This window comes from Capra hircus, chromosome 19 (assembly GCF_001704415.2).
Source record: "Capra hircus breed San Clemente chromosome 19, ASM170441v1, whole genome shotgun sequence".
NCBI lineage: Eukaryota > Metazoa > Chordata > Mammalia > Artiodactyla > Bovidae > Capra > Capra hircus.
In genome coordinates, this window is record NC_030826.1 from 34560803 (window position 1) to 34580223 (window position 19421).

At 53.9% G+C, this 19421-nt stretch overlaps 1 protein-coding gene across 5 annotated transcripts; it reads left to right on the top strand.

The window, feature by feature from the left end:
* On the top strand, positions 1586–17904 carry FLCN (folliculin). Of its 5 annotated transcripts, none has more exons than XM_018064804.1 (12): positions 1586–1697; positions 5370–5641; positions 6818–6964; positions 7740–7961; positions 8757–8917; positions 10251–10342; positions 11679–11869; positions 13705–13818; positions 14569–14692; positions 15668–15799; positions 15904–16009; positions 16654–17904. In XM_018064804.1, the coding sequence occupies exons 2-12, from the start codon at positions 5393–5395 to the stop codon at positions 16853–16855; spliced, it is 1740 nt and encodes a 579-aa protein (XP_017920293.1). In that variant the 5' UTR covers positions 1586–1697; positions 5370–5392; the 3' UTR covers positions 16856–17904. The 5 variants fall into 5 exon arrangements, with proteins under 5 accessions (XP_017920293.1, XP_017920295.1, XP_017920296.1 ...); XM_018064806.1 differs by lacking the exon at positions 1586–1697 and adding an exon at positions 1785–1803; XM_018064807.1 differs by lacking the exon at positions 1586–1697 and adding an exon at positions 1803–1891 and having other exon boundaries at positions 7740–7919.

The following is a 19421-nucleotide window of genomic DNA, read 5'->3' on the forward strand; positions in this document are numbered from 1 at the left end:
AATACTGGCGTGGGTAGCCATTTCCTCCTCCAGGGGATGTTTCCGACCCAGGGATTGAACCCGCGTCTCATGGCACTGGCAGGCGAATCCTTTACCACTGAGCCACCAGGGATCATCACTCCATAGTTCAGTTCAGTTCAGTTCAGTCGCTCAGTCATGTCCGACTCTTTGTGACCCCATGAATTGCAGCACGCCAGGCCTCCCTGTCCATCACCATCTCCTGGAGTTCACTCAGACTCACGTCCATCGAGTCAGTGATGCCACCCAGCCATCTCATCCTCTGTCGTCCCCTTCTCCTCCTGCCTACAATCCCTCCCAGCATCAGAGTCTTTTCCAATGAGTCAACTCTTTGCATGAGGTGGCCAAAGTACTGGAGTTTCAGTTTTAGCATCACTCCTTTCAAAGAAATCCCAGGGTTGATCTCCTTCAGAATGGACTGGTTGGATCTCCTTGCAGTCCAAGGGACTCTCAAGAGTCTTCTCCAACACCACAGTTCAAAAGAATCAATTCTTCGGCACTCAGCCTTCTTCACAGTCCAACTCTTACATCCATACATGACCACAGGAAAAACCATAGCCTTGACTAGACGGACCTTAGTCGGCAAAGTAATGTCTCTGCTTTTGAATATACTATCTAGATTGGTCATAACTTTTCTTCCAAGGAGTAAGCGTCTTTTAATTTCATGGCTGAAATCACCATCTGCAGTGATTTTGGAGCCCCCAAAAATAGTCTGACAGTTTCTACTGTTTCCCCATCTACTTCCCATGAAGTGATGGGACCAGATGCCATGATCTTCCTTTTCTGAATGTTGAGCTTTAAGCCAGCTTTTTCACTCTCCTCTTTCACTTTCATCAAGAGGCTTTTTAGCTCCTCTTCACTTTCTGCCGTAAGGGTGGTGTCATCTGCATATCTGAGGTTATTGATATTTCTCCTGGCAATCTTGATTCCAGCTTGTGTTTCTTCCAGTCCAGCGTTTCTCATGATGTACTCTGCATAGAAGTTAAATAAGCAGAGTGACAAATATACAGCCTTGACGTACTCCTTTTCCTATTTGGAACCAGTCTGTTGTTCCATGTCCAGTTCTAACTGTTGCTTCCTGACATGCATACAGATTTCTCAAGAGGCAGGTTAGGTGGTCTGGTATTCCCATCTCTTTCAGAATTTTCCACATTTAAAACGACGTGCTACAGCGGGTGAGAGCAAGCGGGGTGAATCGCGCTTGCGCGCTCCCAGGCCCCGGTCCCCGCGTCGCGCAGTTCTTAAGACACCCAGCGGCAGCCTCCTGCCCCGCCCCCAGCCCGCGCGCTCCACCGAACACTGGTTCCATCGGAAATTTAATAAAAACGTAAAACGAAAAGAAATTATAGCATCCTATATATCCGCGACGTCCTTTTTCTCTCTTCCTCCTGGTATGCGCCAGGAGTCCTAGAATGGATCTACTTTTCCTCAATTCTCTTTAAAAAATGCTCTTTAAATTAACTCATCCTCCCCTCTCCTGGAATGGTTTCCTCCACCCCCTCCCCGCCCCACACCGGCCCGCGCGGGCGCAACCACTCCGGGCTTCTCGGTGGGGGCGCGGGCTGGGCGGCGGAGAGGACGGGTCTGGCAACCGTTCTAAGGTCCCACCGGACTTCGGAGCTCCCGGACCCGTGCGGTCTTCCCGGGATGCGGGTCTGGCGGAGCTCCGCGCGCCTCGGGTACGGGGGCGTCGGCCGGCCGGCTCCCCCTCCGCGGCTCCGGGCGGTGGTACGGCCCGACAGTCACGCGCCCTGAGGCGGGCGAGGCCCCTTGTGAGGGGACTTGGTGAGGGCAGCCGGGGTGCGGGGGGGCGGAGATCCGAGAGGGGCGGCGCGGTGGAGGGCTCGGAGCAGGGCGTGCCGCAGCCTGTCGGGTTAGTAGGGACGCTGTTCCGGGCGAGGGGGGTGATCCCGCTGGCGGGGAGGTCGGGCAGGGGGCGGGGTGCGGCGGCCTGGAGCTGAGGAGGCCCCCAGCTTGGCGCGTGAGGTCAGGCGCGGCCTCGTCGCGAAAGGGTGGGTCGCGGCGGCCGGCGGCATTGGGTCCCCAGCACGGGGACCCCCGGGGTGGACGTGCTCACGCGCCAAGTCACTAGTGGTTAAATGCCGTCGAGGGTCACACGCCCGTCTCTGGTACCGGAGGCCGTGCCGCCGTCGGGGAGCTGCAGCCCGTCCGATGTGGGGCGAGAGCCGCCGTGAACTGGGCTTGTCTGTCGAGTGTTGGTGCCCAGACCGTCCTTAACCCTACTCGGTCCTCCGGCCGGATTGCAGGGGCGGGGGGACCCGGCCGGGGTGCCCCGGGCGGGGGGTTGCTCACGTTCCTGTCGCGGTGGGAGAGGGCGTGGACAGGACCCTGCCCGACGAGGTGTCCTGTTGAGCGTCTCCGGCGGGGGAGGGTTTCTGCTTCTTCCTTGTCTTCTGGAAAGCTGGTTGGGGAGGAATGACTGCTGGTCATCCGGTAGAGACTGGAGTCGGAGACCCGGCCTCACGCTGCCCGAGGTAGGGTGCCTGGGGCCGTGGTTTCCTCCCAGGCCGGTGGCGCTCAGCTTTAGGCTGATGCTGAGAGAGGTATTTGGACCCGTTGGACATCACCTGGCTACTCGGGACTGGAGAGAGATTTTCTTGAGTCTGTAGGTGAGCGGTTCAAGAGCTAAGTTTTATATCGGCTGTGATCCGAGGAGTCAGAAGTCCTGTCAGACAGGAGTGAGTGTCACTCAGAAAAAGCGTAGCCTGACAGTTTGATCCTGGGTGCTCAGAAGCAGCTTAGCAGCATCACCTCTGCCCACAGGCTGGGCTGTGGTCTGAAGGGTTAAATGGGCATGATGTGTAACCAAGAGTAGGAAGGATGATGACTTTATGTACTTGAATATCTTAAACTTTACAAGGATATTTAAATATAAATACTTGTGTCTCAAGGGATCAGACATTGCCATGGACTCTCTTATCACATCATCAACTTTGTGTGGGCCGCAGCTTACAGGGCGAGCCCCTGCTGAAGCACTGAGAACTGTGGGGTCCCCACGTCCTCTTTCATGTTGTCACTTGAGGTTGGCTGTGAAAGTGAAGTCACTCAGTCGTGTCCGACTCTTTGTGACCCCATGGACTATAGCCCACCAGGCTTCTCCGTCCATGGGATTTTCCAGGCAAGAATACTGGAGTGGGTTGCCATTTCCTTCTCCAGGGCATCTTTCCGACCCAGGGATCGAACCCAGGTCTCCCGCACTGTAGGCAGACGCTTTACCGTCTGAACCACCAGGGAAGTCTCGAGGTTAGCTGTAAGCAGCTTACTTTTTTTTTTTTTCCCTTGCCTGCTGCTCTTAGAATTGGCTCTGATACTTTTCCTTGCCTAGAAAATGGCAGGTCTTGAAGCTGAGGTGTGACTGTGTTGCCCTGCCCAACTCATGTGCAAATGGCCCTGCTGGCTGTCGCCTAGGTGGGATGGTGGCCACGTGGCCCTGATAAGTATAGAGGTTCACGTGGACACCCTCCACAAGTGTTCCACTTTCTGTGGCAACAACTGTCCTCTCTCCAGGCAGCTCCTAAATTCACTTATTTATTTAACACGTGTTAACTTGGTGCCCGCTATGTGCAAGGAACTGCTGAAGATGAGACAAAGTATATGATCCAGTACAATAAAGCAGGGAGAGGGGAGAGAGTGATGGATGGGCATGAGCACTTAGGAGGGGCAATGAGCCAGTAGAGGTCTTCAGGTGGGGGGCGGGGGGGGGTGGCATTCTGGACCCTTCTTCCTAGCCCTGCCTCTTCGTCCTGCTCTCCAGAATCTCCATGGAACTCAAGGTCTTCCAGCGAAGTGTCCTCTTGTCTTAAACTATCTTCTCTCCCACTGCCCACCTTCCTCTAGGACCACCCCCCCATACTCTGGCTCGCTGAGCCTTCCAGCCACCCCTCCTCCTGTCTGGTCGTCAGGCATCTCTTTTGGGTTGACTCTGCCGCTTCTGCTGTGACCCTCATGCTCCAGTGCAGTGGCGGCTGAGTGCTTGGCCACACTTTACTGCTGTGGTAAACACAGACTTTCCCCATTTTAGCCTGCCTCCCAGGCCCTGCTGTGTGGCGCGTCTCAGGTCCACCGGGCTGTCAGCGTCTCACCTCTGTGCCTCCAGTACTGCTGCAGCCCAGTGGATACCCCCCACCTCTAAGGTTTCCCCAGCAGAGGACACTTGTGTCTGCACCGCCCCCCCGCCACCTCCGCCTTCTTGGTGCCCACACCCCCCTGCCCCCTGGCCCTTCCAGGACTCTGCTTCCCTCGTGGATTTTGCTCTGTGGTCCCTGGAGTGACAGTGCACTTTGTCTCACTGCTGGTCATTCTCTGTCCCTTTGACCAGCTCTTCCTTCCTCTCACATCTATGCTCTAGCGGCCCAGGGACCCCCAGCCCTGACCGCCCCACTCAGCGCTGCCCCTGCCCCATGCCAGCCTGTCGTCATCTCAGCCGGGGGCTCACCTCAGCACTGCTCTCTGCTCCCAGCTCCCTTGGCCCTGCTTCCTTCCTCGTGCTCCGCAACCCACCCATGAGCAGCGTCTGCTTTTCTCCTTGGGGTACAGTCACGCATGGACTGTCCTCACCTCCTTCCCCTGCCTGGCCTTGCCCAGGCCAGCTGGCTTCCCTGTGTCTACCTGGGACAGCAACCAAAATGATCTTTTAAAGTAACATTCAGATTTATTGTATTTTTCATCAGAATTCCCACAGGTTCTCTAATCTCTGAAAGATAGTTTGGGGTCTTATCATGGCCCTAAAATCCACCCCCGCTTGACTTCTGCCCTCACCCCCAGCTCTGCAAACATTCACACCCCCTCACGCCCCCTCCTCAGCCTTTGTGGTGCCCTCTGCTCCTTCAGCTCTCAATCAGGAGCCCTTTTGTCTGAAACAAGATCCCGCCTCCTCCAGGGCTTCTCTGCCCTTGACCCCTGGCCTTGTCTCCCTGATGCTGTCGCCACATGAGAGGAAGCAATAGCCCTGCTTCCCTCCCCTCCTGGGAGGTGGGCTCTATGAGGCAGCAGCATGGCACCTGAAGCGCTGCCTGGCACTGGAGCTGCCCCACGGCTGATCATGGAACAGGCGCCCCAGGGCACTGTCCCTTCTTGTCCCCACAAGCCCTGCCATCACGGTCCTCTGGGTGACCCCAAGTTCCGTGTGTCTTGTTGGTCCTCACTCCACGTGCCAAGGACAGTGTCTGTTTTGTGTCCCTGCATGCGATGCCATGCTGATCCAGACTGGGTGCTTAGCAGTGCCACTGGCCAAATGACCCGCCCCCACAGGGTAGGGACAGCCTTCAGGTCGCTGGGCCCTGGAGTGGGCGGGTTCTGGGGCTATCTCGGGCATTTCTCTCTTCCCACAGCCCAGCACCATCTCTAGGGCACCATGAATGCCATCGTCGCGCTCTGTCACTTCTGCGAGCTGCACGGCCCCCGCACGCTCTTCTGCACGGAGGTCCTGCACGCCCCGCTGCCGCAGGGGGCTGGTAGTGGAGACGGCGCCGGCCGAGGCGAGCCAGCGGACGAGGAGGAGGGTGGCATTCAGATGAGCAGTCGTATCCGGGCACACAGCCCAGCAGAAGGTGCCAGCGCAGAGTCCAGCAGCCCGGGGCCCAAGAAGTCGGACATGTGTGAGGCCAGTGTCTCTTGGGGCCCTGGTGGGGGGGTGCGTTTCTTCTCTGCAGGGGCTTGGGCTTGACCTCCTGGTCATGGATGTGACCTCCCAGCTCTGGGCCCTTGGGATGCACTTGCTGCCTCTCTTCCCTCTGACTCTTTCCCCTCATGCCAGCTCTTGCTCTTTCCAGCCCCTCTGGGCCAGCAGGCGCTTGCCACCATCACAGAGCCTGCCTTTCCGGCCTCCCCTCTGCACAGTGCTCACGCGCTGCCGACCTCCTCTCCTGTCCCCTCAGTCAGGTGTCTTCCTCTCAAGCACTCTGCCTGCTTCCTGAGCTCTGGGCAATGAAGATCAGGTCCCCAAACCAGGCTGATTCTTCACGTGCAGACCCTGGGTTGGGACTGGAAATCGAGTGGTGTTGGACCTGCCATGCAGGGTGGACAGACATCCAGCCACGTTAGTTTGGGTTTGTTGAGAAGCAGTCAGCAAGCTTGAGGTTGATTGATTGTGAGGGGTTGAGAGGGAGGAAGCAAAGGTGGGGAAGGGCCTCTGCTGTGAGCAGGTGACACCTGTGACAGGGAGGCAGGCAGGAGGGGGCCCTGGGCAATGGGACCTTGGGGGAGGGTCCTTGAGCTAGAATGGCCTTGGGAGGGTCCTGCATCGCACAGGGAGGGGTCGCCTTGGGGACGCACAGCCTTGGCACCAGTGTGGCGGTGGCTTCAGAGGGGCAGCAGACAGGGCCACTGGTCCAGCCCACTTCCATGGCAGAGTGTCTGAGCCTGTGTTTTCAGAGTGTGGCTACCTCCTGAGGCCCTGCTCAGTGTTGTGCCCAGATCAGAGTGGAGGCCAGCACAAGCTGCTGTGAGCCGCTGCTCGGCTCCAAGCCTGTTTTGCTGCCTCGAAGGTGGGGGTGCTTGTGGTGACTGTCTTGGGTTCGTGCCTCAAGTTAGATGAGTGGTAGGTACCAAGCTCCCCAGGACTCCTGCTGTGGGCATGTGGTAGACTAGATTCAGTGACCACTGTGAGGTTCCCATCTGGGTTTTCCTGTTCAGGAAACGGAGCTCCTCAGCCAGTGTAACTCTAGGAGCCAGTTGTATTTTACAAAAATAGATTCTTTTGCTTGAGATTCGCACAAGGGGAAGAATGTGTGTTGCTTGCTTCCTGACTAACTAGTTTTCTTGTGTCTCTCGTGAGCAGGGCTGCCGGTCACTTGCTGCAGGGCACCCCGGCTACATCAGCCATGACAAGGAGACCTCGATCAAGTATGTCAGTCATCAGCACCCCAACCACCCCCAGCTCTTCAGCATCGTCCGTCAGGCCTGCGTGCGGAGCCTGAGCTGTGAGGTGAGCGCCCATGACCTGGGCCCTCTGAGGAGTCGTTCCCATACACTCCAGCCTGGGCAGCATCAATGTTGGTCATGGGCAGGCAGGCAGCTGGCAGTCCTGTCATGAAGCACGCGGGCAGGCAGGCCTCCACAGTGAGCTGCAGAGCACCCTGGCTGGTTGCTAGCTCACCCTTGTAAGCGCTGGACCTGCAGTCTTTGTTCTTCCCAGATGTACTGCTAATGTGTAGAGTGTGTGTAGGCCATGTCACTCCCATCAGATGTCCCCGCCATGTCACAGCCTCAGTGCCCACTGCGTGCTCTCTGAGTTAACCAGGGAGTGAGTCAGGGTGTTTCTAAGACATGTGACTACTGCTGTTGCGTTCCATCTTAGCTTGTATGTCTCTGTCATAGAGAATTTGTGGTTTACTCGCTCATGCTTCCTGTCACTGTACCCACTTTCAGACCTTCGAGGCTTGTCCTCCCTCCGATATGTTCCAAATGAGTGATGTTGGCAGATCTGAGCCTGGGGTAGATCACATATTTTTACGGGAGTTATATATGACTCAAGGTGGAAAGAAATTAAGGAATCCGCTGGCCCTTGCGTTCCACAGTAATGAACCTTCTCTTTGGGGAGTTTGATCACAGGAGAGATGGAAGCGGGTGTTTCCTCTCTCCTCCTCCTTTTCCACTCTCCCTGTAATCGGTGTTGGTTCATTAGTGCAGGAAGAACTGTCTGAGCAGGAGTCACCTGCGTATAGAGGGCGGTGTCCTGGAGCACTGTCCTTGTGTCGCAGGTCTGCCCTGGCCGCGAGGGCCCCATCTTCTTTGGGGACGAGCAGCATGGCTTCGTGTTCAGCCACACATTCTTCATCAAGGACAGCCTGGCCCGGGGCTTCCAGCGCTGGTACAGCATCATCGCCATCATGATGGACCGCATCTACCTCATCAACTCCTGGCCCTTCCTGCTGGGCAAGGTCCGCGGGATCATCGACGAGCTCCAGGGCAAGGCGCTCAAGGTGGCCAGGAGGCTGGGTGGCGGGGGCGGGATGGGAGGGCTCCACGCAGAGGGAACAGGAGGGGGCCAGCGTGCCTGCCTTGGGGTCCTGACCACTGCAGAGTCAGTTGTGGCCACAAGCTGGAGGCCAGCCTATCTCTCTCGAGTCTCACTGCCCTGGTTCTTACTCGGCTCTGGCTTAACTGCAGTCAGGTGCTCTGGCATGATCCCTGCTGGTCTTTGCTTCCTCTCACCATCGTTTCAGAAGCCTGTCCCTAACGGTGTGGCAGACTCACATTCCACGTGGACGTCCAGGGCCACCTGGTGGGGACAGGCTGGTGGTGCTCTGGTAACAGACAGTCCCTAAACCCCAGTGGCTTGTTGCTGCTCTGTGTCCAGTTCAGGCGAGAGGGCTCTGCTCACTGTGTCAGCCTGGTGGCTGGGGTGGCAGCTGTGGGGGCCTGCTGGTCACAGGTGCCTGCTTGGGGGGCACTTGGGCCTGGAGGCCTGGTTCCTCTCCTTGTCGGGGGTGGTTGTGTATCCCCCCTGGACAGGGTCTGAGCAGTGGAAGCCCCTGTGCCTGGAGGGGGAGCCAAGAGCACTGGGAGAGCAGCCCCATGGCCACCTTGAGCAGGGAGGCTGCAGGAGAAATTCTTAACTGATGTTCTTTTCAGGCGGCTTCTGACCGCATGGGGACAGAGTGTCCTGCTGGGGTGGGAATGGCGGCCCCGTCTTTCTTCTGGGTCCAGAGAGCAGAGGGCCCTGGGCTGCCAGCTGGGATTGTCCTGAAGGGCCGTCCTCTCCCTCCGTGACTCAGGTATTTGAAGCGGAGCAGTTCGGGTGCCCACAGCGTGCCCAGAGGATGAATACAGCGTTCACCCCATTCCTGCACCAGAGGAACGGCAACGCCGCCCGCTCACTGACGTCCTTGACCAATGATGACAGCCTGTGGGCCTGCCTGCACACCTCCTTCGCCTGGTAACCAGACTTGGTCTTCTCGCGGCTGCTAGAGTGTTGGCCGGACTGTGCCTAGGTTAGGGGGACCATCGCTGGGTGCACCTGTGTGTGGCTCGTGAGCCTGAGCTTGGCCCAGTCGTCCTTGCCCCTGAGCACACAGAGGTCGCTGAGAAGGTGCTGCTTTTTAGCTGCTGGTCCCAGGCCAAGGCCGGTGGTTTCTCCTCTCCTGGGACAGCAGTGAATGCTTACACTGCTCAGCTCTTATGGGTCAGTATTTGGAGGGGGCTGACCTGGGCTGCTCTGGTCTCAGGAGGAGCTTCTGTTCTCTGAAGCTGGCTCCCTCTCGGGGCTAGCAGGTTGGTCCAGCTGTGGGCGGGCAGCCTCAGCCCTTCACCATGGTTGTGCCAGTGACCTGGGAGAGTGAGGTGGGCTTGGCGCTCTTACACCCAGGCCTCAGTGGCCTCAGATCTGCCTTCACCTGCTGTCGTTAGAGGGGCCCACCTGAGGCAGGTGGGAGGCTCAGGCTCCACCGTGCGGAGGGAAGAGACTTGTGGACAACCTGGAAACCACTGCAGTCTGCCCACCCGCCACAGACTGTTTCTGTCCCTCCCCTGCAGGGTACGTTCCTTCCAGACACCCCAGGTTCCCATCCTGTGCAGCGTCACCTAAGCCATGTGCTCACATGGAAATCCTATAGTGCAGCTCCTGAGAACCTGCAGACTAAGGGAGAAACATGTCTCCCCACCCAAGTGTTCTGTCTTTTAAAAATTATTTTATGATGTGTGGCAAAAGCAATACAATATTGTAAAGTAATTTGCCTCCAATTAAATAAATAAATTTATATTTAAAAAATCATTAATTACAAAAATTATCAGACAGACCCAACGTGTAAGAAGTACTACACACCCTTGCTGTCTTGCTTTAGCAGTTATCAATGTTTTAATGCTTTTTCATATGTTCCCTCACTTTTTTATTCTAGAATGTTTTTTAAGGCAAATCTTAGTTGTATGCCTCAGCCATTAAGTCATCACATGCCACGAAGTGGACTACTCCTGTAGCTTCCTCCAGCCCCATCCATGCTCGCTGTCCTGTGCTGCCTCAGGCTTGACCTGGCATGGGGGGTGTATCGCCACGGGCGCAGGTGCTGCTGGGTCTCTGTCAGGGGCAGCCCTTCCTGCACCCCTGCTCCTAGCTTTGCTGGACCCCTGGCTGATAGCAACCACTGGATGGTGCTCAGCTGCGTCCTTATGCCCGAGTGTTCTGTTATCTGGTAGTCAGATCAGCAGGGTCCATTGGTTTCGAGTCCTGTTTTCCTTTTAGCAAGAACATTTCATAGTTGATGCTCTGTTCTCAGGCTCCTGAAAGCATGCGGCAGCCGGCTGACTGAGAAGCTCCTGGAAGGTGCACCCACCGAGGACACCTTGGTCCAGATGGAGCAACTTGCAGGTAAGCAGGGAGGTGCTCATGCTGGGAGCCTGGGGGGTGGCTGTAGGGTTGTCCTGTGCTCAGTCCACCCCTCTGTCCTGGTAGAGAGCTGATGGAGGGCACCCTGGGAGCAGAAACTGGCCCTTTAGCTCTTCTTGGGTTTATTGGGGTTTCCTGTCTCATCTTCCTTTATGGTCTCCGTGAGAGTCTGTCCAGGCAGGTTGGAAAAGCCTCCCTTGACCCCTGAAGCTGTTGCTTGGGTGGGGAGGGTTGGGGTTTGGGGGTCAGGTGAGCAAGGCTCTCAACCTTCCCGCCTCTCTGGACGGGGCCTGCTCCCTGCTCTGTTCTGTAACAGTAGAGTGCTGTGCTTCACAGGACCCAAGGGTTTCATCAGGGCAGTGGCTCCTAAGCCTGGTGTCTGGGCCACCTTCCTCAGGTCTGTGGTCAGCTCTCCACATCTGGGTAACCACCTGGGGGTCTGAGAGTCCACGTTTCTTTTGGAGATGATTGGATTTTTAGTGATGTAGCGATGTGGGGTGAACAAGACTCGTGTTGTGCTTGACAAGCTGCTGCTTGCAAATGCTTGATCTTAACAAGCTGGAGCTGTTTCAAGGTTGTTTCTGTCATCAGGTGACTTGCATCTGAACAGGCTTCCCTGCAAGGGCGAGGCACTGGATCACAGTCCACCATGGTGCTCTCACGGTGCAGTCGACCGTGGACCATTGATTATAGTGATTGCGTGTTTCTTCGCTGGTGAAGAGGGCAAGGGCAGTCTGTTGGTGAAATCTGTTTACACAGAGTCGAGAGTGTTGAGAGAGTTGCAGATGTGCAGGGCTCACTGTCACGTCTTGGGTTGTATTTTTGTCAAAAAGATGAACGTAGGGGTTCAGAGCACAGGCTGGAGTCAGATGTGCCTTCAGATCCGGCTCTGGGACACGTGTATGTTCTGTGTTGCCCAGGCACTGACCCTCATGCGTGACAGGGAGTGAGGATACTGCATTCGTGAGGCTGCTGTGAGGTGAACTGAGATGACAAGCTCCTCCTTTCTGTAAGGCGAGGAGCAAGGTACTGACTTCAGGGCAGGACGTATGGAGCCCTCAGGGTAGCGCCTGCATGCTCTGCTCAGCCTTGGCTTGACTTCTTCCACTGGCCGTGGACAGAACACAGACTGACCGCTCCCGGCCCCCCAGGGCTCCAGAGGCAGCGAGTAGTATAGCCAGCTGGCCTGAACTGGAAGTCAGTAGTCTTCTGGTCGGTTTAACCACAAGGTGCCCAGGCTGAAGTGGTGGTGGTGTCCAGAGAGCAAAGGAACCCAGGGCTGCATGCTGCGAAATTTGAGTTGTTGTCCATCTTGCAGAGTTGGAAGAGGAATCAGAAAGCTGGGACAACTCTGAGGCTGAAGAGGAGGAGAAAGGCCCTGCCTTGTCAGAGGGGGCAGAGGTGCGGGAGCTGACCAAGTGTCCAGCAGAGTCTTCCTTGCTCTCAGACTGTGGAGCCTGGCAGCCACGGAAGCTCTCCGTGTTCAAATCGCTCCGGCACATGAGGCAGGTAGGTGGTGGCGGGGGAAGGGGAGGGGATAGAGGGGTCAGACACTGGGACAGGAGCCCCCGCCTCTGCTTCTGGCTCATCTCCATGTGGCACACCTTGTCCTTCAGGCCTGCTGTGCTCAGGAGGGACCAGGAACCTTTTCAGTGGGTGACTGTAGATGACAGTGGGCATCTGGGGTGTCTGAGCCCCAGGCTCAGTGAGGATGGAGGGGGTGTCTTTAAAGAGAGGCCCAGCAGTCGGCTTTTCATGAGTCTCGTATCTTGTGGTTCTGGAACCTTCTAAAGGAGTTGAGCAACATTGTTGGTTTGCATGCAACATGGATGCTTTGTAGATTGAAAACAGTGGGTAGTCTTACAAAGAATCAAGAGATCTGAGTGTCCAACTCTAGTAATTGCATTCAAACAAGGGCTTGTCATTCAGTATAAGAGGGAGCCTGCGCGGCAGTGCGGGTGGGAGTGGGGCATGACCAATGGGGGTGCTGGGGGAGGGACTACTGGCTCACAGAGGCCGACAGTTCCTCCTTAGACTCTCTCTTTTTAGGTTGAGCATGAATTCTGTCAGAAGACAAGTGATTTGTTTTTTGGAAAATTAAGTAAAGCCTGATTAACAACAGGTTCTCTGTGGCACTTCAGGGTGAAAACCATTCACTCAGCTCGTCCTTGACTAGGCTGCAGGCCGTGCTGATTGTTTCTGTGGATGACAGTTGGGAGGGGTCTGGGCTTCTGCCAGGGTGGGTCCTGGAGGTAGGTCCTCGGAGGTGGGTGGTGTTGGGTAACAGGATGAGGTCTTCACAACTGTGAGTTGTTGTTCAGTCACTCCATCGTGTCCGGCTCTTTGCGACCCCATGGACTTCAGCACGCCAGGCTTCCCTTTCCTTCACCATCTCCCAGAGTTTGCTCAGACTCATGTCCATTGAGTTGGTGATGCCATCCAACCATTTTGTCCTCTTTCGTCCCCTTCTCCTCCTGTCTTCAATCTTCCCAAACATCAGTCCTTCCAATGAATATTCAGGGTAGATTTCCTTTAGGATTGACTGGTTTGTTCTCCTTGCTGTCCAAAGGACCCTTAAGGCTCTTCTCCAACACCACAGTTCAAAAGCATCAATTCTTTGGCAGCCCTTTGTCGGCAAAATGTCAGTGCCTCAGGGTTAATCGGTTGATTAAAGCAGGAAAAAGACAAGACGGGCTTCTCAGGTGGCTCAGCAGCAGGAGACACAGTAGATGGGATTCAATCCCTGGGTCAGGAAGATCCCCTGGAGAAGAAAATGGCAACCAACTCCAGGATTCTTGCCTGGAGGATCCCATGGACAGAGGAGCCTGGCGGGCTATGGTCCACGGAGTCACAAAGAGTTAGACACAACTGAGCAACTGAACGACAACAGAGATAGGATAGATCAGGGAGTCTCACTCCCAGGAGGAGGAGTGGAGGTGTGCTCTGGACGTGGATCCACACTGAACAGGGCAGCCCTGGGTGAGCCGGTGTGAAGACCCCGCTCTTCCTTGGTACTAAAGAGTCACAACCCTGGTTCGCTCTTGAGTGGTTGAGCCATAGTTAAGTGTGTAGAGAGAGAAGGTATGTTGCAGAAAGCTTAGAATGAACAGCTCTTAAGTTTTTAAGAATAAAATTGGGGGAAAGATGTTGAAGTGTACAAGAGCTTTGGGTTCAGGCTTTCAGTTGTGAATTTAGAGAGGGCCCCCTGCCCCTTCCTGTCCTTGGGCATGTCACCCAACTCTGCCTTCCCCCTCTGGAGGTAGATGACTTCCTCTCTCCTGGCCCGCCTCCTTTGCTCCACAGGCAAAGTGTCTGGATGGAAAGCTGTATGCTGTGTTTTTCAGGTCCTGGGTGCCCCGTCTTTCCGCACACTGGCCTGGCACGTCCTCATGGGGAACCAGGTGATCTGGAAGAGCAGAGATTCAGACCTCGTCCATTCAGCCTTCGAAGTCCTTCGGGTGAGAGGGTGTTTTTTTCTCTCATGGTGGTAGGGAGACAGTACTGGCCTGGTGGGTTTTATGAACTCTGGACTTGAGGTGTGGGTGTTAGGACATGTCAGAGACTCATTGCCTGAATCTAAGATCTGTGTTTTTCTCCACTATTAATATGGGGGTCGTCTGCCCTCTCACTGATGAGGGCCTGGGTCCCATCCCTGGTTGGAACTGATTCCACAAGACACACACAGCTCAACTCCAAGATATTTAGAAAAAAAAAGGTAGTGATTTGTGGCTTTGTTTCCCATGAGGAATTTGCTGTCCTCATAGACTGATCACATCCTGTCTGCTTCCCCATCCCCACCCCTCTGAGAAGCCCCCTCCACCGGGGGTGGGCTCGGCCTCCAGGGCCTCTGCACAGCGCGTTCTCAATGGGCCCGCCGTGGTGCACCCCGCAGGTGTAGTGGTGCCACGGCCCGGGTCTGGCTCTGAGGGTGCGTGCGTACCATCCTCTGTCTAGGTCCTGAGGGCATGAGATCAGTCTCTCAAAGGTTTGGGGATGAGGGAAGAGACACACAGCTGAGCAGCTGCAGAGTGGAGGAGGAGCTAACTCTGCTGAGCAGGCCAGGGTGGGGCTGTGGGGGAGACGGCCTGGGGCCAGGAGACCAGGGACCCCCTGGGAGGAAGGGGCTCTGCAAGAGTGCTGAGTGCACTGGGGTGTGGGGATGGACTCAGCCGGGGCAGTGCTCAACTCTGGGCCGTGTGTCCCTGCAGACCATGCTGCCCGTGGGCTGTGTCCGCGTCATCCCCTACAGCAGCCAGTACGAGGAGGCCTACCGCTGCAACTTCCTGGGCCTCAGCCCCAACGTGCAGATCCCTCCCCACGTGCTGGCCTCAGGTTCGTGCCTCGTTGGTCCTCGGGACTCATAGTGAAACCACACGACTGGGTGTTTGAGGACCACATCTGCTGGCCTCAGAGGCAGGAGGTTCCCATGTTGCAGGACCCACTTTCCCAATGGCATTGACCTCTATTTTCTGTCTTTAAGACGGGTGCGGGTTGGGCTGGACAAGCTTATGGTTAGGGTAGCTTGCTGGGGTGTGGCTCTCCGTGGGAGCATGTCCCATCCTGGGGATGGTTCAGGAGTCCTGCTGGACTGATCCTTCTGCCCTGTGGTCTTCCTCTTTCTGGTCTCCTATTTTATCTGCCTTAAATCCGTCCCTGCTGCCCTTCAGCACAGTGGCCTTTGCTCTGCTCAGCCCCACCTTTGGGACAGACAAGCTCACTGCTCTAGAAAAACGGCCAGGAAGCTCATTGGCATCCCTCTTCAGTTGGGGGCATTTGGGAATCAGCCTGGGCACCCATCCCCACCTCCTGGCATGTCCAGGTTCCTCTGGTGATTCTGTGAGATGGTCAGACGGTTGGTCACAGAGCTGCCGTCCTTCAGCTCTCAGGCTGGGCCGTGAGTCCAGGAGGCAGTATGCAGAGCACAGGCTCTAGTCTCAAAGACAGGCTTGATGTTATTACCGCCATAGCCATGTGACCTCGTGCAAGTCACTTAGACGCTCTGTTTCCCTGCCTATGAAGTAGGGTTATAGCAGGATCCCTCTCACAGAGTAGTTTAGTATTCAGCCAACTGTGGTATATGACATAATCAGTAGTTATCGTCATTTGATGTATTGTTAGTTTGAGTCAAAAGTGAACTCTCAACTGTGTTCACAAACGACAGAAGATTTTAAAGGTCCAAGTATTAAACTCGGGTGACTAGAGTGTCTCCCAGGATGGTCTGAGATGATTTGGAGCCGCAGAGTCAGGTGGGCTTGTCATGGGGTGAAGGGGCACACTTGACAGAGCAGTGTGTCCGTGTTGCCCCAGAGTTTGCTGTGGTTGTGGAGGTCCACACGGCCACTCGCTCCAGCCTCCCTGCGGTTGGGTGTGAGGGTGAGCAGCCTCTCAGCAAGTATGAGTTTGTGGTGACCAGTGGGAGTCCTGTAGCCGCAGACCGAGGTAAGTGCCGCTGAGCGGGCTACCTCATCCCAAAATGAGCTGGGGGGTGTTGGGGGGTGGTGCTCAGGCTCTCCTGGTGTTGACCCCCTCTGCCCTGCCCCCAGTCGGCCCCACCATCCTGAATAAAATGGAGGCTGCTCTGACCAACCAAAACCTGTCCGTGGACGTGGTGGACCAGTGCCTCGTGTGCCTCAAGGAAGAGTGGATGAAGTAAGTATGCGCTGTCGCTGCTCCTGGAGTCTTGCTTTCTGGGGAGGGCTGGGGTGCCAATAGCACGGCGTTCTGCTGAGGCAAACCAGAAAAAGAGCTGAGGCCGTGGCGCTGGGGGCGGTGCAGCAGGGGAAAGGTTACGAGTCCACCGCTGTGCAGCCAGCTGGGTGACCTTGAGCAGGTGACTCGGCACCTGGGCCTCAAGCTGCTCTGTGCTCTCCAAGGAAGCAGTTGTTTTTGATGGTTAATTAACGTAAAAAGTTGAAAGATCGGATAGCTCCCATTCTATTACAGCAGATAACTTTATTCCCTCCTGCTTTCTTAGTAATTTTTTGTCAATTAATTAGCCAAACGTCGTTCCGACTTTAAATAGTGCAGTGAAGCTTCAGAGCAGGCAGTTCCTTTCACAACAGGAAGGAATGTTTGTTTTTTTAACATCCCTGTCTAGATGCAGCGGCATTAGAACTGAGCAAGTGGGAAACGGCAGGGCAGGCGTGAGCTGCTGCTGTGCCGTGCTGACTCCCCTGTTACTGTTCTGCTCTGTTTATCAAGCTGTTGCTGGTCTTGAAGCCTCTTAGGCCCCAGGACCAGAACTCTGCTGATGGAGCTACGGTAGCTGAGTGTTTGGTTTTGATTTCCTACAGCAAAGTGAAGGTCCTTTTTAAATTCACCAAGGTGGATAGTCGGCCCAAAGAGGACACGCAGAAGCTCCTGAGTATCCTTGGAGCGTCTGAGGAGGACAACGTCAAGCTGCTCAAGTTCTGGATGACAGGCTTGAGCAAAACTTACAAGTCACACCTCATGTCCACTGTCCGCAGCCCCACGGCCTTGGAGCCTCGCAACTGACCCCACCATGGGAACAAGCGTCTAGGTGGCCTGCTCGAAGTGGCAATGGCCACCTTGCCGTGACGCTCAGACACAGGTCTCTGATGGCGGTCACAGGTGGTCCTATATCCGAATGCTGACCTGACACTGTTTGCTCAGGAGTAGAAGCTGTTGGAGCTGAACTCTGCTCTCTGTGTGGGGTTCGCGCCTGGTGTGGTTCTTGGCACCATCCCACAAACTTTGAGCTGCTCCAGCCCTGAAGAAGGCAGTTGGAGGCTTGTGACAGTTTGTCCCCTGCGTTCGCGCCCCCTCGGGGAGAAGAACAGACGGAAAGTATGTATCTCCTGCCTGTTCAGCCTCACCTGAGGTACCTCAGCCTCACTGTCAGATCCTGTCAAGGTCAGCGGTTGAACCTTTCTATTCTGGAATTCAGCAAGGGTTTTCCAGGTTTTGTATGTGTTGTGAGTTTCCCTGTAGTTATGGTTTTTCAGAGTATGTGCTAATCTGGAGTCACTGCTATTAACCTGGCTTCAAGTCAGAGCTCTGGGAATGGCTCTGGGTGGAGTGGATGTTCCACGCTCATCGTTGGAGCATCTGGAATTCGTGTTTTTAAGTTATCTGTTTCTAAGTTAAGTTTTAACCACAACTCTTCTGCCCATTCTCTGCTATGGTTGCTTTGAGAGTATCTTGAGCTTGAGGACAAGCCCTGATCTTTTTGCACAGAGATGACACTCTGCTGAAATGCCAACTGGAGTCCTTTGACTGGCCTGGCTCACTATGTACACAGCTGAGACACCCGTTGTAGTTTTATTCCATATCACTCTGCCCTTGATTGCTTCTTTAAACGTCTACATTTGGCTGCAGTTAATTTTGGTGTCTTAAGACAGGTTCATTGTCCCTGTGTACATTTTTAATAAGGATTTGTGGTTTGGAAGGATTTTCCAGTAATTTTGCTGATTTATCGTTTTTTGTGTTTAATTTATATTTAACAGGAAGACCATGTTTATATGACTAGGTATATGTATTGTGCAAGAACATCAAAATAATAAAGATATATTTTTATAAACTGTTGACTACATGGTTTTATTGGTTTGATACCTCAGATTTTCTTGGAATCAGTCACAGAAAATAAAATGGTTAGAATAAGACCAGTAATAGAACTGTTATGGAACTCTCTGCTGGAGGCTTACAATTTCCAGGGAAAGACTTAATAAATTGTGATTAATTTTCAGTCAGTTTCAGCTCTTTGTACAATTTCAGGTTCCCTTCTCCTACCCCTAGCCATGTGGCAGGATCAACGTGCATATAGCTTGCAGGAATGAGGGTGGGTGTCCTTTGTGCCTGATCGCTGCATCTGATCAGAGTGCAGATAAAGAGGGGCAGCCACTGAGGCTGTACCCCACCACCCCTGGATGAGGTGTCTGTCAGGGAATGATGGTGGGCTGGGGCCCTCTTTCCCCCTCTCAGGAGCAAGACATTAAAGAGTTGGACACTCATAAACAATTTACACGAATGAGAAAAAGGAACTGTGCACTCCAGGGAAGGGCTCAGGAACAAATCTGAGAAAAATTGAAGTTTACACTTCCTTGGTAAAGAGCCTACAAAGTAAAAATGACAACAACAACAAAAAAACAGTAAACCCCTGGGAAGGGGGATTTAAACATCCAGTGTTCAGCAACGACAAAATCAAGACATACAAAGAAACAGGAAGGTGTGGACAGCACATTGAAAGGAAAACTGAATTCAACAGAGTCTGTCCATGAAAAAGATTTAACGGCAGACATATTAGGCAAAGACTTTAAAACATCTGTGTTAAAGTTGCTCAAAACAAAGCTGCTCAAAGAACTTAAGGAAGATGTGGAGAAAATCAAGAAAATAATGTGTGAACAAATGGAAATTGATACAGAAAACCACTCGTTACTGACTGCTTACTATTTGCAAGGCATTATTTTAGGGGCTAAAAATACAGTTCCCTCCTCTTTTGAAATGTCCATCTTGTGAGGAAAGTGAACAGTAAACAGCTTAAACAAGTGAAAATATTTACTGTGACTAGGCCAACACAGAGTAGTCAGAGCAGTGCAATACTGCAGTGGAGAGTGAGGGAGGGTCACTCACTCCGCAGGGAGAGGTGAAACCTAGATGATAAGCAAGAGGGATCTGTTTTCTTCCTTATGCCTTTTCCCCCTTTATTCTAGCTCATGGGTTTAAGTACATACATACATGCATGGAATTGAGAATAAAACAGAAAAATCAAGAAAACTAAAATTTGGTTCTTCAAAAAAATCAACAAAATTGACATTTAGCTAGATATACTTAAAAAATCAAGTTAATGAAAGTGGGGACATTAATACCTATTCTATGGAAATAAAAAGGATTATAAAGGAGTAATATGAGCAATTGTATGCTAAAAAATTAGATAACCCTGAAACATGCTGAAAAACAGAAAACTTGCCAAGACTAAATCATGAAGAAATAGAAAATCTGAATAGACCTATAACTAGTAAGGAGATTGAATCAGTAATCAAAAATCCAGTAAAGAAAAGCTCTGGAGCTGATTGCATCACTGGTGAATTCTACCAAACAGTTA